The 15,320-nt window shown below is 44.7% G+C and overlaps 1 protein-coding gene across 3 annotated transcripts in view; it reads left to right on the top strand.

The window, feature by feature from the left end:
• The window catches only part of prkcz (protein kinase C, zeta), a 147,060-nt gene that overhangs the window by 46,103 nt on the left and 85,637 nt on the right, over positions 1–15,320 (top strand). Inside the window, exon 1 of one of the 3 annotated variants that reach the window (XM_042004705.1) lies at positions 13,959–14,852. The exons of the other annotated variants lie outside the window; for them this stretch is intronic. Coding sequence (XP_041860639.1) covers positions 14,816–14,852 — 37 coding nt within the window. The 5' untranslated portion in view covers positions 13,959–14,815. Of the gene's footprint in view, positions 1–13,958; positions 14,853–15,320 lie in introns of those variants that run through there. 3 annotated transcript variants of the gene reach the window in all.

Here is a 15,320-nt window from a genome sequence, read left to right as displayed (position 1 = left end):
GGTCTGCCAGGCCTGACTGGCATCCTCCCCCACCATCTGAGCCAACTCACCACCAGGTGGTCAGTTGACAGCTCCGCCCCTCTCATTATTCGAGTGTCCAGGACATGCGACCGCAAGTCTGATGATACAACTACAAAGTCGATCATCAAACTGCAGCCTAAAGTGCACAAGTGCGCGTGTGGACACTCTTATGCCTGAACAAGGTGTTTGTTATGGACAATTAATGACAAGCACAGAAGTCCAACAACAAAACACCACTTTGATTCAGATCAGGGGGCTGTTCCTCCCAATCACGCCCCTCCAGGTCTCGCTGTCATTGTCCCTGTAAGAATTGAAGTCCCCAAGCAGAAGGAGGGAGTTCCCAGCAGGAGTGCTCTCCAACACCCCCTCCAAGGACTCCAAAAAGGGTGGGTACGCTGAACTTCTGCTTGGTGCAAAAGCACAAACAACAGTCAGCCCCTCTCGAGGACAGTGGTTCCAGATCCCAAGCCGTGTGTCGAGGTGAGTCCAACTATATCTAGCCGGAACCGCTCAACCTTGCGCACCAGCTCAGGCTCCTTCCCCACCAGATAGGTGATATTCCACATCCCTAGAGCTAGCTTCTGCAGCCGAGGATCAGACCACCACTGCACCCGACCCCTATGGCCCCTCCTGCAGGTGGTGAGCCCACTTGAGGGGAGGCCCACGATACCCTTTCGGGCTGAGCCCGACTGAGCCCCATGGGCAAAGGCCCGGCCACCAAGCACTCGCTTCTGTGCCCCACCTCCAGGCCTGGCTCCAGAGGGGGGCCCCAGTGACCGCATCAGGGGAAGGGAAACCTGGGTCCATGATTTGTCGTCATGGTTTGCCCCTAGACACGTGTTTGCCATTGGTGACCCTACCAGGCATAAAGCCCAGACAACATAGCCACTAGGGTCATCAGGACATGCAAACTCCTCCACCATGGTAAGGTGGCGGCTCAGGGAGGAATGTTTTTTATTTAATTTTATTTCTTTTAAAGTTTGTTTTTATAGCACTCGTTATTGCTGCCTGCACCCTGCTGTAATGCTTTTACTGTTTTATGTAAAGCTGTGCTATACAAATAAACTTAAACACAGTATACGTTCGGTGTAAACATGGTATAATAGTAGATGCTGTCACTTATCTACCAGCAAGTCAACTGTTAAATCTGAGCTTAAAATGACTTTAAATCTACTGATTATCTCAAACTGGAAAGGTTTCTGTGCAGAATTTAACCATGTTTGTTCAGGTGTGAGTGGCTTTGATTTTCTAGAATGCACTTACCCGACGGTGGTAGTTGGAACAGGTTTTCTGCAGCACATTTTGGGTTTCAGTCAGTACTGAAAACCAAATACCAGCATCTAAATGTCTTTAGGCAAGACATGAACAGAAGTTCACCGTTGCTGCTGTGATCTTGTGTGGTGGCTCATTACTCCTGTCTAATAACAGCATTATATAAGAACATCCACATGAGAGGACCTGGTCAAGTCACGGTTACACAGAGTGGTGTCAGCTGGCGGGATATTTATGCATTTTTCTTCTGGCCAGTGCAAGACTTATTCCATGCCAGCAGATTTGTTAGATAGTCTGAACTAAGAAGTGGCAGACTGTGTTCTGGTAGTTTCCAGCACAAATTCCCCCTGCTGTTCATGATCCTAAATGTAGATCAGAATGTAAGCTTCTGCTGCTCAGGATTTATTTTTTGTTATTATTTACAGCCTCCATTTTATTTTTTTATTTTTACTGGAAAAGCAGAGCCTCACAGTCTTCAGTGCTTTTTTTCTTCTCTTTCTGCATATTTTTACTAACTGGGTTGGAAGTAAACCTTTAAGTAACATGGCAGTTGTCTTATCCGGCTTGAATTTAGGTCATACCACCCTTCAGATAAAGAAATGTTTGACTTAAGAGCTGATGATAGCAACTCTCTTCAACCTCCATCAAATCTCTTTCTTACAAATCCTCCGGAAAGAAATGATTAGAGCTCTGAGAACTGGGGCATTTTATAAAAGTAAACCCTCTGCTTGGTTGTGGTCGGCTTTATGGATTTCATGTCATTCATATCTCGGGCCCCCCGTCATGCATCTGATAGGCTGGCTGTGCTGCAGAGGCCTCTCAGGGAAGAGTGCATGAGCTTATAGTGCGTTGGATGGTTCATATAAAACTGAACAAGAACAGTAGTTCTCATTTTCTTTTAAATGACTATGTCGTAGTATATGTATTTCTTTAAAGGGACATTGTCACATTTTCTGTTGTTTTCTGGCCAGAATCCATGTCTGTGTGTATATGTGTTATCACTGGTGAATTATGACCTCCGCTAATGATCTCACACATTCTCGTAAGCGAAGAATTTTAGATTTGTTCATACATATGACGGGTAAGCCGGTAGGGCAGCGCCATGACGGTCTGCTATCTTGAAACTACAGCTGAGGGCAAAGAACAGATAGCATCAACTCTGAAGCCAGTGCACAGTGAGACGCAGCAGGAGAAGATAAACGAGAGGATTACTACCCCGGCAAGTTGTAAAATCTGTTAAATTGTGATTCACTAAAATGCAGGACCATGCATATGCAGTAACAGCGTGGGAACTGTTTTCCCCGTTGCCAAGAAAGCAAAAAAAAAAGTGCACTTAAACGGCATCGTGACCAAACGATACAACAAGGAGGATCAGCAACGCGCTAGCCTTCACCAGGTGAAGTAGCTCAAGAAGAAGAAAGATTTTAAAAGGGATGCTGAAGCTGCAGCTTTCTCCTCAACAAGTCAACGGTGCTGGCTACGATTAACGCCGGCTTTCAGTCTTGCTAAAGCCGGAAAACCAGCTTTATAAGCTGGTTTTACTGGGACTAAAAGCCGGTAGTAAGGCTTTATAAGCTGGTTTTACTGGGCCTAAAAGCCAGTAGGAAGGCTTTATAAGCTGGTTTTACTGGGACTAAAAGCCGGTAGTAAGGCTTTATAAGCTGGTTTTACTGGGCCTAAAAGCCAGTAGGAAGGCTTTATAAGCTGGTTTTACTGGGACTAAAAGCCGGTAGGACGGCTTTATAAGCTGGTTTTACTGGGACTAAAAGCCGGTAGTAAGGCTTTATAAGCTGGTTTTACTGGGCCTAAAAGCCAGTAGGAAGGCTTTATAAGCTGGTTTTACTGGGACTAAAAGCCAGTAGTAAGGCTTTATAAGCTGGTTTTACTGGGCCTAAAAGCCAGTAGGAAGGCTTTATAAGCTGGTTTTACTGGGTCTAAAAGCCAGTAGGAAGGCTTTATAAGCTGCTTTTACTGGGCCTAAAAGCCAGTAGGACGGCTTTATAAGCTGGTTTTACTGGGACTAAAAGCCGGTAGTAAGGCTTTATAAGCTGGTTTTACTGGGCCTAAAAGCCAGTAGGAAGGCTTTATAAGCTGCTTTTACTGGGCCTAAAAGCCAGTAGGACGGCTTTATAAGCTGGTTTTACTGGGACTAAAAGCCGGTAGTAAGGCTTTATAAGCTGGTTTTACTGGGCCTAAAAGCCAGTAGGAAGGCTTTATAAGCTGGTTTTACTGGGACTAAAAGCCGGTAGGAAGGCTTTATAAGCTGGTTTTACTGGGACTAAAAGCCGGTAGTAAGGCTTTATAAGCTGGTTTTACTGGGCCTAAAAGCCAGTAGGACGGCTTTATAAGCTGGTTTTACTGGGACTAAAAGTCAGAAGAAAGGCTTTATAAGCTGGTTTTACTGGGCCTAAAAGCCAGTAGGACGGCTTTATAAGCTGGTTTTACTGGGACTAAAAGCCGGTAGTAAGGCTTTATAAGCTGGTTTTACTGGGCCTAAAAGCCAGTAGTAAGGCTTTATAAGCTGGTTTTACTGGGCCTAAAAGCCAGTAGGAAGGCTTTATAAGCTGGTTTTACTGGGACTAAAAGCCAGTAGTAAGGCTTTATAAGCTGGTTTTACTGGGCCTAAAAGTCAGTAGGAAGGCTTTATAAGCTGGTTTTACTGGGTCTAAAAGCCAGTAGGAAGGCTTTATAAGCTGGTTTTACTGGGACTAAAAGTCAGAAGAAAGGCTTTATAAGCTGGTTTTACTGGGCCTAAAAGCCAGTAGGAAGGCTTTATAAGCTGGTTTTACTGGGACTAAAAGCCGGTAGTAAGGCTTTATAAGCTGGTTTTACTGGGACTAAAAGCCAGTAGGACGGCTTTATAAGCTGGTTTTACTGGGCCTAAAAGCCGGTAGGAAGGCTTTATAAGCTGGTTTTACTGGGACTAAAAGCTGGTAGGAAGGCATTATAAGCTGGTTTTACTGGGACTAAAAGCCGGTAGGAAGGCTTTATAAGCTGGTTTTACTGGGACTAAAAGCCGGTAGTAAGGCTTTAAAAGCTGGTTTTTATGGGCCTAAAAGCTGGTAGGAAGGCTTTATAAGCTGGTTTTTCTGGGACAAGAAGCCGGTAGGACGGCTTTATAAGCTGGTTTTACTGGGCCTAAAAGCCGATAGGACGGCTTTATAAGCTGGTTTTACTGAGACTAAAAGCCGATAGGACGGCTTTATAAGCTGGTTTTACTGGGACTAAAAGCCGATAGGACGGCTTTATAAGCTGGTTTTACTGGGACTAAAAGCCGGTAGGAAGACTTTGTGCAGAGGGTTAAACCCTTTTGTGTTTTGGCCTTTAAAGACTGCTTCCTGGCTGTGCACATCAGATTGGAGCAGTTTTCCTGCAGGACTTACAGATCCTGTGATGAAATGTTTCATCTCCGTTTCTTCTTGTTGCATCAAACTGTTTCCTTCAGCAACACTGAAATAAAGTAATACTGTCCAAAACTGATCAAGACATAAGGGTCATCATCGTAGAAAGTAGTATTTTCCGTGCTAGCCATCACGTCGACTTATGATGACCATCGAGCTGTGAATGTTGAAGACGTCATGCAGCAGATCACTAGTTTACTCCTCTTTCAGTGTCCTTCTGTCGCTTCTCTACCTCTCCTCTCACTCATGATTCTTTACTTTTCTACATTGAGCTAACCCACACGCTTTGGGTTGAGAATTAAAAGTTGTGGTTTAGGTTTTTAAATCCAAGGGTTCGTGACATTTGGATGCTGTCCACATTTGCACAAATGCATTAAAGTACATGTTTTCTTGTCTGACTGGGCTGCCTCTAGGACTTAAAGGTAGGGTAGGAGATCCTGGAAAAAAATATTCGAGCAAGCTACATTTTGAAAACACACACTTCAAAAGTCCAAACCCCTTTCTTCAGACTTCCCCCAGAAGCTACACCCCACAGAAACCTGCACTGCTTGTTCACGAGGGTGGATGAGCTCTGGGTGCATCGATTTGCTCCGCTCGCTTTCTCCAAAACAGTTTTTCTTTTCCGACTCGATACAGGCACCTTTTCTGCCATAATGTCCCTCACGTTTAAGTGTTTACCAGGGGCAAAAAACCCAGGTCTCTCTTGTAAACGAGACTGCGTGTCTCAATGGGACTGCCTGAAAAAATAAAGGTTGATTTTAAATAATAATGATACACCTTTATGGCCAAATCTAACTTTCTTTGCACCTCTAATTTCCATTATAGTCCATCAGAGTAGCTTCACAAGAAATTGAAGCTCAAGATAAGTTCCAAAACTGTAAATCCCTTCTAGAATAATCCAATCACATCAAGTTACTTTTCAAAAATATGAATTTATTGTTGTCAACAAACAAAATTACAAGATATTACAACTATGCCACAAAACATGGCAACTTCAAAATGCAGCACAGCCCTAATACGTTTAAATTATAACTTGTAACTGTAGGTCTATAAATAAACGTTTTAACCATCCACTTATCTGCTGCATGCTCTCTGATCATCTGTATGTCTATCTGTGGAAAATCTGACAAGCTGGCTTGACTTTGTTTAATAAAACCATTATGAAACATTTTCATACGAACATTATTCCTTTCTTACGAACATTTTTATCACAACGCCTGGATTTTACTGGGCTCTTTCTACTTACTTTGTGTTTTGGAGCGCTACAAACTGATCTCTCATTTCTATTAAAGCCTGAACATCTGAGTCATGGTGATAAATCCTGGTCTGCAGAAATAATAAAAATCTGTCATCAAACTTAAATTTTAAAGTACTTTTATAAATTTCAAATCTGGATATCTCTCTAGCAACTAATGGTGATCTTGTTTAAATTCTTGCTTGTGTTGTTCTTACTCTCAAATGTAAGTCGCTTTGGATAAAAGCGTCTGCTAAATGACAGTAAAATAGAATAGAATAGAATAGAATAGAACGTTACGTTACTTTATTTTAAACTTCCTAACTCTTGGACTGTTTATGCAATCTGTGTAATTCCACCAGATGCTGAAAGCTGAGAAGCGCAGATTTGCGCTGATATACTAAACATTACCGTACCGTATCAATCAATCAAACTTTATTTATATAGCACCTTTCATACATAAAAATAGCAACTCAAGGTGCTTTACAGAGAGTAAAATCCCCCAGAACCCCAACCCAAGAGCAGCAGGCCCACCCCCCACCCCTTCCCATCAAACACACACACATCACAGAGGGTAAAAGCAAGTTAAAAGGACCAAGGAAACGCTGTCATAAATTCTGGGATCTTGTGGTCTGGGGAAACACTGAGATAAAACACTGTAAAACCAAATCTAAAACAATTTAAAAACCAACCCTGGGTATAAAAGTAATATTGCTAAGACCCATAAAATAAGAGAACCCGTGAAATAATAGAATACAAAATGATAAAACAAATACATAAATGATAAATAAAAAGAAGCTGAATACAGCCTGTGTGTTAAGAATAAATAAATGAATAAATACAATAGTAATAATAAAAGTAATTATTAAAATGCTAAACTAAAAAGGTGGGTCTTGAGTCTGTTTTTAAAAATATCCACACTATATGACACATTACAACACCGTAATGTGTCATACGGTACTGTAATATGCTGTACAGTAATGTTTCATACGGTACTGTAATATGCTGTACGGTAATGTTTCATACGGTACTGTAATATGCTGTACGGTAATGTGCCGTACAGTACTGTAATATGCTGTACGGTAATGTGCCGTACAGTACAGTAATGTACAGTACGTATTGGATGCAATCGGGTGTGAATGGGAATTTAAGCAATATAGTGAAGAAATATTCATTGATTTTCTCTGATCCGCCTAGTCCATTAAGGGTCGCAGTAAGCAGGAGCCTATCCCAGCAGTAAAGGTGAGAGGCAGGATGACCCTGGACAGGTCACCAGTCCATCACAGGGCCAACACATAGGGGACAAACAACCATTCACACTCGCACACACTCCTAGGGAGAATTTAGAGTCACCAGTTAACCTAACATGCATGTCTTTGGACGGTGGGAGGAAGCCAAAGAACCCGGAGAGAACCCACGCATACACGGGGAGAACATGCAAACTCCACACAGAAAGACCACCACCCTCAAGGTTCGAACCTCCCCCCAGTCGAGATTCGAACCAGCTACCTTCTTGCTCTGAGGCTGCGGTGCTAACCACCACACCGCCCTAGTAGAGAAATATGCCTGGAAAACATCTCCTACCCTACCTTTCATTTACTCAGGTGGTGGTCCCTGGAGATACAGGTGTTCATTTTAAATCTACACATCTTCAATTTATATCTAGTTTTTTCTCCAAAAGCCTCAGAAAACTCCTGACAGGAAAGTGATTTGAGGTTTTATGTTTGCAGTGGTGGAACTTTGAAGCGTTCTCCTCTGCAGCCACTCGTCTCGCTTCTACTTCTGCCTCTGACCTCATTCTGTATTGCAGCTGGATTTGGAGTGGATGGCATGTCGTACTACTGAACCCCTGCAGTGAATAGCGTTAGCCTGGAGCACATCTGTTCAGAAGGCTAATCCACAAAAGGCTGGTCTCTTGCATAATGCTCCCACTGGGCAACCACTTCAGCTGGCACAAACAAGCCATACAACAATGGCGCGGCTGCAGCTAGCCATAGCCGGCTATGTGCCGAGCAGGAAAGGAGCTAAACTGCTAAAGTGAGCCAGCTTTGAGTCCTGTTAACAGAGTTGGCCTCATTTCAGAGCCCTCCCCTGTGGCATTCCCTCTTTATCTAATTCTCCCCTCTTTCTTATGTTACACCCCATCTCCATCTTCCCAATCAAACTCAATCAAATCAAAGCAGAAGAATTAAAATCTCCTTCTTCTGTTTTTTGTTTTATTTTTAAACTCCGGTTCTGGTTTTAGTCTGCATTTCTGTGCTCAGTGACCATCATGCGTGACCAGGTCACCTTGCTGTTCTGTTTTTCATCATTTGAGGTGAAAGCATTTTAAACAAGTCCTTCCATCTTATGTGATCCAGCTGCAGAGCCAGTGCGATGACCTGTCAGGGTTTGGAGCATCAGAGATTTGAAACAAACAGCTGCTGTTATTTATTAAGGCGAGTGTGAGCTTACCTCGCTGCTCCTGTGTTGTGACCGCAGTTCAGCGTAGTTGCATAGTAGATGGTTTATGTTCACAGTTGTCTTTCCTCCCACATAAACAGACACAACTCCTAATCATTACCATGTTTTTAAAGCCAGGCTGTGATGTGATGATCATTTCCATTTTTTTCCCCATTTCTTCTGATAGTCGTGACCAGTGTGTCAGAGTTCATTCATACTTTGTCCCCTCTCACAAAATGACATCAAAAATAGAAATAAATACGATACCTCGGCATTCCAGTTGTTTTAGTGACTGAATATGACATAAATAATTTACATAGACACAGAAATCCACCCATCTATTTCAGTTTTCAGACCCAGTTTGCAACACTGGTCCTAGATCTGATACGGGAATATCGGATCTGATATGTGAGTGAAGATGCTTATTCAGGTTCCAACTCGAGCGCCTAGTCATGTTGTTATACCCTACAGCACTGGTAGCAACAGCCAGAAAAACAACTCAGTCTTTTACTTCTTTCTCCATCTTTCCCGTATAAATGAACAATTGTTTACCTTCTTCCAGAGCTACATATCATCCACCAGTTTGCTCCCATAGCTTCCACTTCAGACTTGTTATTCTGTCTCAGAAAACGGATGTTTTTAGTCTTGTTGATATAAAGACTAATGAAGTAAATGTATTCAGTGCACCTGTAGGCGGTTGTGTTCATATAAAAATGACACGTACATTACTGGTAGTGCTGCAGGTGAAGCGTTAAATCTGATCTGTATTGAAATTAAATGGGTCAACGAGATGCAGGACAAGATGCAGGACGAGATGCGGGATGCAGGATGAGATGCGAGATGAGATGCAGGGCGAGATGCAGGATGAGATGCGGGGCGAGATGCGGGGCGAGATGCAGGAAGAGATGCAGGGCGAGATGCAGGGCGAGATGCAGGAAGAGATGCAGGGAGAGATGCAGGATGAGATGCAAGAAGAGATGCAGGGCGAGATGCAGGGCGAGATGCAGGAAGAGATGCGGGAAGAGATGCAGGGCGAGATGCAGGAAGAGATGCAGGGAGAGATGCGGGAAGAGATGCAGGACGAGATGCAGGATGAGATGCAGGGAGAGATGCAAGAAGAGATGCAGGGCGAGATGCAGAAAGAGATGCAGGGAGAGATGCGGGAAGAGATGCGGGAAGAGATGCAGGGCGAGATGCAGGAAGAGATGCAGGACGAGATGCAGGAAGAGATGCAGGGCGAGATGCAGGAAGAGATGCAGGAAGAGATGCAGGGAGAGATGCAGGAAGAGATGCAGGAAGAGATGCAGGGAGAGATGCAGGACGAGATGCAGGAAGAGATGCAGGGAGAGATGCAGGACGATATGCAGAAAGAGATGCAGGGAGAGATGCAGGATGAGATGCAAGAAGAGATGCAAGATGAGATGCAGGAAGAGATGCAGGAATAGATGCAGGATGAGATGCAGGAAGAGATGCAGGAATAGATGCAGGATGAGATGCAAGAAGAGATGCAGGGCGAGATGCAGGAAGAGATGTGGGCGAGATGCAGGAAGAGATGCAGGATGAGATGCAAGAAGAGATGCAGGATGAGATGCAGGATGAGATGCAGGAAGAGTTGCAGGGAGAGATGCAGGACGAGATGCAAGAAGAGATGCAGGACGAGATGCAGGGAGAGATGCAGGAAGAGATGCAGGATGAGCTGCAGGAAGAGATGCAGGAATCGATGCAGGATGAGATGCAGGAAGAGATGCAGGAAGAGATGCAGGATGAGATGCAGGACGAGATGCAGGGAGAGATGCAGGATGAGCTGCAGGAAGAGATGCAGGAAGAGATGCAGGAATAGATGCAGGAAGAGATGCAGGATGAGATGCAGGGCGAGATGAAGGATGAGATGCAGGAATAGATGCAGGAAGAGATGCAGGATGAGATGCAGGAAGAGATGCAGGAATCGATGCAGGAAGAGATGCAGGGAGAGATGCAGGGCGAGATGCAGGAAGAGATGCAGGGAGAGATGCAGGAAGAGATGCAGGATGAGATGCAAGAAGAGATGCAGGGCGAGATGCAGGGCGAGATGCAGGAAGAGATGCGGGAAGAGATGCAGGGCGAGATGCAGGAAGAGATGCAGGGAGAGATGCGGGAAGAGATGCAGGACGAGATGCAGGATGAGATGCAGGGAGAGATGCAGGAAGAGATGCAGGACGAAATGCGGGAAGAGATGCAGGGCGAGATGCAGAAAGAGATGCAGGGAGAGATGCGGGAAGAGATGCAGGGCGAGATGCAGAAAGAGATGCAGGGAGAGATGCGGGAAGAGATGCAGGGCGAGATGCAGAAAGAGATGCAGGGAGAGATGTGGGAAGAGATGCAGGAAGAGATGCAGGAAGAGATGCAGGAAGAGCTGCAGGGCGAGATGCAGGAAGAGATGTAGGACGAGATGCAGGGCGAGATGCAGGAAGAGATGCAGGGAGAGATGCAGGACGAGATGCAGGAAGAGATGCAGGGCGAGATGCAGGAAGAGATGCAGGGAGAGATGCAGGAAGAGATGCAGGGAGAGATGCAGGACGAGATGCAGGAAGAGATGCAGGGAGAGATGCAGGACGAGATGCAGGAAGAGATGCAGGAAGAGATGCAGGAAGAGATGCAGGACGATATGCAGAAAGAGATGCAAGGAGAGATGCAGGATGAGATGCAAGAAGAGATGCAGGATGAGATGCAGGAAGAGATGCAGGGAGAGATGCAGGAAGAGATGCAGGATGAGATGCAAGAAGAGATGCAGGGCGAGATGCAGGAAGAGATGCAGGAAGAGATGCGGGCAGAGATGCAGGAAGAGATGCAGGATGAGATGCAGGAATAGATGCAGGGAGAGATGCAGGACGAGATGCAAGAAGAGATGCAGGACGAGATGCAGGGAGAGATACAGGAAGAGATGCAGGATGAGCTGCAGGAAGAGATGCAGGAAGAGATGCAGGATGAGATGCAGGAAGAGATGCAGGAAGAGATGCAGGATGAGATGCAGGACGAGATGCAGGGAGAGATACAGGAAGAGATGCAGGATGAGCTGCAGGAAGAGATGCAGGAAGAGATGCAGGATGAGATGCAGGAATAGATGCAGGAAGAGATGCAGGATGAGATGCAGGGCGAGATGAAGGATGAGATGCAGGAATAGATGCAGGAAGAGATGCAGGGAGAGATGCAGGGCGAGATGCAGGATGAGATGCAGGATGAGATGCAGGATGAGATGCAGGGCGAGATGAAGGATGAGATACAGGAATAGATGCAGGAAGAGATGCAGGATGAGATGCAGGGCGAGATGAAGGATGAGATGCAGGAAGAGATGCAGGAAGAGATGCAGGATGAGATGCAGGAATAGATTCAGAATGAGATGCAGGAAGAGATGCAGGGCGAGATGAAGGATGAGATACAGGAAGAGATGCAGGAAGAGATGCAGGATGAGATGCAGGAATAGATTCAGAATGAGATGCAGGAAGAGATGCAGGGCGAGATGAAGGATGAGATACAGGAAGAGATGCAGGGCGAGATGCAGGATGAGATGCAGGAATAGATTCAGAATGAGATGCAGGAAGAGATGCAGGGCGAGATGAAGGATGAGATACAGGAATAGATGCAGGAAGAGATGCAGGATGAGATGCAGGGCGAGATGCAGGAATAGATTCAGGAAGAGATGCAGGGATTGATGCAGGATGAGATGCAGGAATAGATTCAGGAAGAGATGCAGGATGAGATGCAGGAATAGATTCAGGAAGAGATGCAGGAAGAGATGCAGGATGAGATGCAGGAATAGATTCAGAATGAGATGCAGGAAGAGATGCAGGATGAGATGCAGGATGGGATGCAGGAAGAGATGCAGGAAGAGATGCAGGAAGGCCTGCAAACCCAGAACAACGTGGAGCCAGACGAGCAGCAACTCATTGTTCTCTGGAAAACCTGCTGCTCTGTTCACTGTGTCACCTGTTGATCTTCTGGACATTTCACTTGCTGCAGGGTCAGAAAAACTGAATCCAGAATATATGCTGCTGACATTTGCATTCTCCTGTGCCACCTCTTGACAACCTCTCTAGAACACTTACCGGACTGGGGTGCATGTGCAAACATGGCTTCACAATAAAATCCCACAAACCTTCACGATGAAGTAACTAGAAAAGCCAAACATTTCTAAGTCTGTGAAAACATGTTGCATCTGTTTAAAGCTAAGCTGGCCACGCTGTGAGTGTCACTTCCAAGGGAGAAATTAGTCTTTTCTATCTCAGCTTTCACTCCCCAGTATCATCAGAATGAGCCAGTTCCTCCACACTGATCTCCACTAACACTTTCAGACAACTGATGGCTTTTTCATCATAGCTTCACCTCAGCAGACATAACAAATTATGTCTTAGGCTCTGGATTCTGAATATACTGCAGTTGCAACGTGGTATCACAGGGAGCCTCAGATTCAGATTACAAGAGCAACTGCTGAACAGAGCCTACTCCTGGCGAGGCTGATAAAGTAAAAATGTCTTCAAGGTTGCTTTGATACCGCTGTGTCCAGCCTGGAGAGTAATCTTTTCCTTCGTCACCGTGAAAGAATGCAGAAAATGCTCACACAGTCTCCCTGCTGTTTGCAACACTGGCTGGCAAGAAAGGACGTACATGTTTCCAAGCCTGTGTTTAGCTGAAAGAGGGAGGTTTCAGTCCTAAATCAAACTGTTCATGGTGGACTTTATAGGGTTAAATCATCACGCAGACAGAGGGCTTTGCTTTTTCTTACCAAAACACTTGAGTACCAAGTAAAACTTGGTTTGGTTTCAGTGACTTGTTGGGGTGGGCTCGTTCCGGTGCGTACCATGGAGGCTTGATCAGATTGGGACTTGGGGGACTGGAGACAAGGTCTTAGGCTTTTAGTCACGTTTCTGGATAATTTCTCGAGCGGTTTGGTGACGTGATGGGAACATTGTTCTGATGGCGGGGCTGGTGTGGGGGGAGTGTTAGCATCCACACAGCAGAACGCTGCATTGGAACAGATCTGGCATTTCATCAGCCTGCACTGACTACGCTGCATAAACCGAGATTAAATATCTTTTGGTTTTTCTTTGTTTTCAGGACATTTTTAATGTATTTCACTTCAATCATGTTTTTGGTTATTTATCTTATTCTGTGGGATCTCTGTGTCTAGAAAAGCTTGTTTTAAAACATTTATTATGGACTCAGATGTTCTTTTATAGTTGGCAGATAATTGAGGTCATACAGGTGTTTGGTTTAGAAAGTTTTTCTATTGTGTGAATGAGATGTAGTTCAGGGAAGATCTGAAAAGTTTTCAGGTTTTTTAACAAGTTTATTGTGAATGATGAAACGTAACAGCTGCTCATTTACGTTAAAGTGAATAAAATCGTTCTGAGCTTCACATACTGGATGTTTGTTTGCAGCTGTGGTGAAAATGTAAAAGTTATTTCTAGTTCATGTGTTTTACTGTTTAAACACAGAAAAGACACATTTTTTATTCTTATACTAGAAGGAAATCCTAATCAGCCTCTGAAATAAAAAGCATCAGAAATCAGAGAAGGACAACAAACTTCCAGTCGATGTTCTTCTACTTTCTCTTTTTAGCCGTTTTTTCTTGCGTAGCTTTACTGCAGAGGGACCCGAGCTGGACGCCTGCTTTACTGCTTCTCCCTACTCATGTGATAATTCTTAATTATTCCTTTTACCTTCTAGTGGAGAGATGTGATTTAAACCCAATGATGTATATTGGCCAATATTCCTTTACCTGTATTTGGTACGCAGTTCTGCATGTTGGCATTATATTTAAGTGAGAATACAACAAGGCTAACTAGTTAAATTAGTTATCCCTCTCTGTACATTCCCAGTAATATCCAGCCTCAGGATGCACTACCTCAGGCTTAAATAGGGCAGCATGACAAACAGTCACATGCTGTCTTTAGGTCTGAAAAGTGCTATAAATGCATCTTTACACTTGTTTCTGGGAAAGTGAAGCTGTCATCCAGGACATGTTCCAACAGCACAGCAACCAAAAATAGTCCACGAGGTTTGTATTTGGGTTAGAAGTGAAGTGTGCAGAGGATGCAGCTGTTGCATCCTAACCACTTACGCCATCTTGTGGGCAAGAAGCTGCAACTGCAGCCTGGATGCAGACTGTAGGGACATCTTATCCTCAGTGCAGAGCAACTGATGCACAACCATTAAAGAAGTAGACAAGAAAAAATATTTTGGAATGGAAGCTTATGTAACCCTCCTTCGATGTGTTTTACTGGGCTGTGTCACAGGAAGATGGAGAAGAGCAGCCTTGAGGAGGTTAAATGCAAATAAGAAGGAAAGGGAGGGAGGAGAGAGCAGGAGGAGGAGGAGGAGGAGGAAGGCAGGATCAGCAGAAGAGTAGCAGAGGAGGATGAGTAGTTGATCCAGAGTATGAAGGAGCTGGACTTGTTTAGAAGGAGGGATGCTGCTCACGCTGCTGTTCTACTTTCGAGTCAAAGGTAGGATGTCATGATCTGAGTTTTTGGTTTGGGTTTTACAGGCTTGTCATGTTTAGTTCTGTTGTTCTTGTCTGATTTTGTAGTTCTTGTGTATTTTGTTTTGCTTTGAAGATTAGTTCTCATAAATGAAACCTCCTGTCTCGTCTGCCTGCGTTGGGGTCCTCACCTCCGCCTTGCACCCTGACAGCAGGGCTCTCCGGGTGAAGGTGGAAGATCCTGTAAATGTAGTTTCTGATGGTGTTGGGTCATCACAGGTCTGAGCAGAGCTGCACGAGGCTCCGGGGAAACGTAGCACCAGGACTGAGTTAAACTCAGTCCGTTAAACACTTCACAACTGATTAGTAAGTGGAGGGAAATATAGTGAGATTTAATGTGAAATTATTCTAAATGAATTAAAATGGCTGTCTTTGGTTGGGAGCATTTGTTCCTGTAAGACAGCGAGTCAGTGACACGCCGGCCATGCTGGAG

This window comes from Melanotaenia boesemani, chromosome 13 (assembly GCF_017639745.1).
Source record: "Melanotaenia boesemani isolate fMelBoe1 chromosome 13, fMelBoe1.pri, whole genome shotgun sequence".
In the NCBI taxonomy this organism is placed as follows: domain Eukaryota; kingdom Metazoa; phylum Chordata; class Actinopteri; order Atheriniformes; family Melanotaeniidae; genus Melanotaenia; species Melanotaenia boesemani.
Note: the sequence above shows the minus strand (reverse complement) of the source record. Positions and strands in the feature narration are given on the sequence as shown.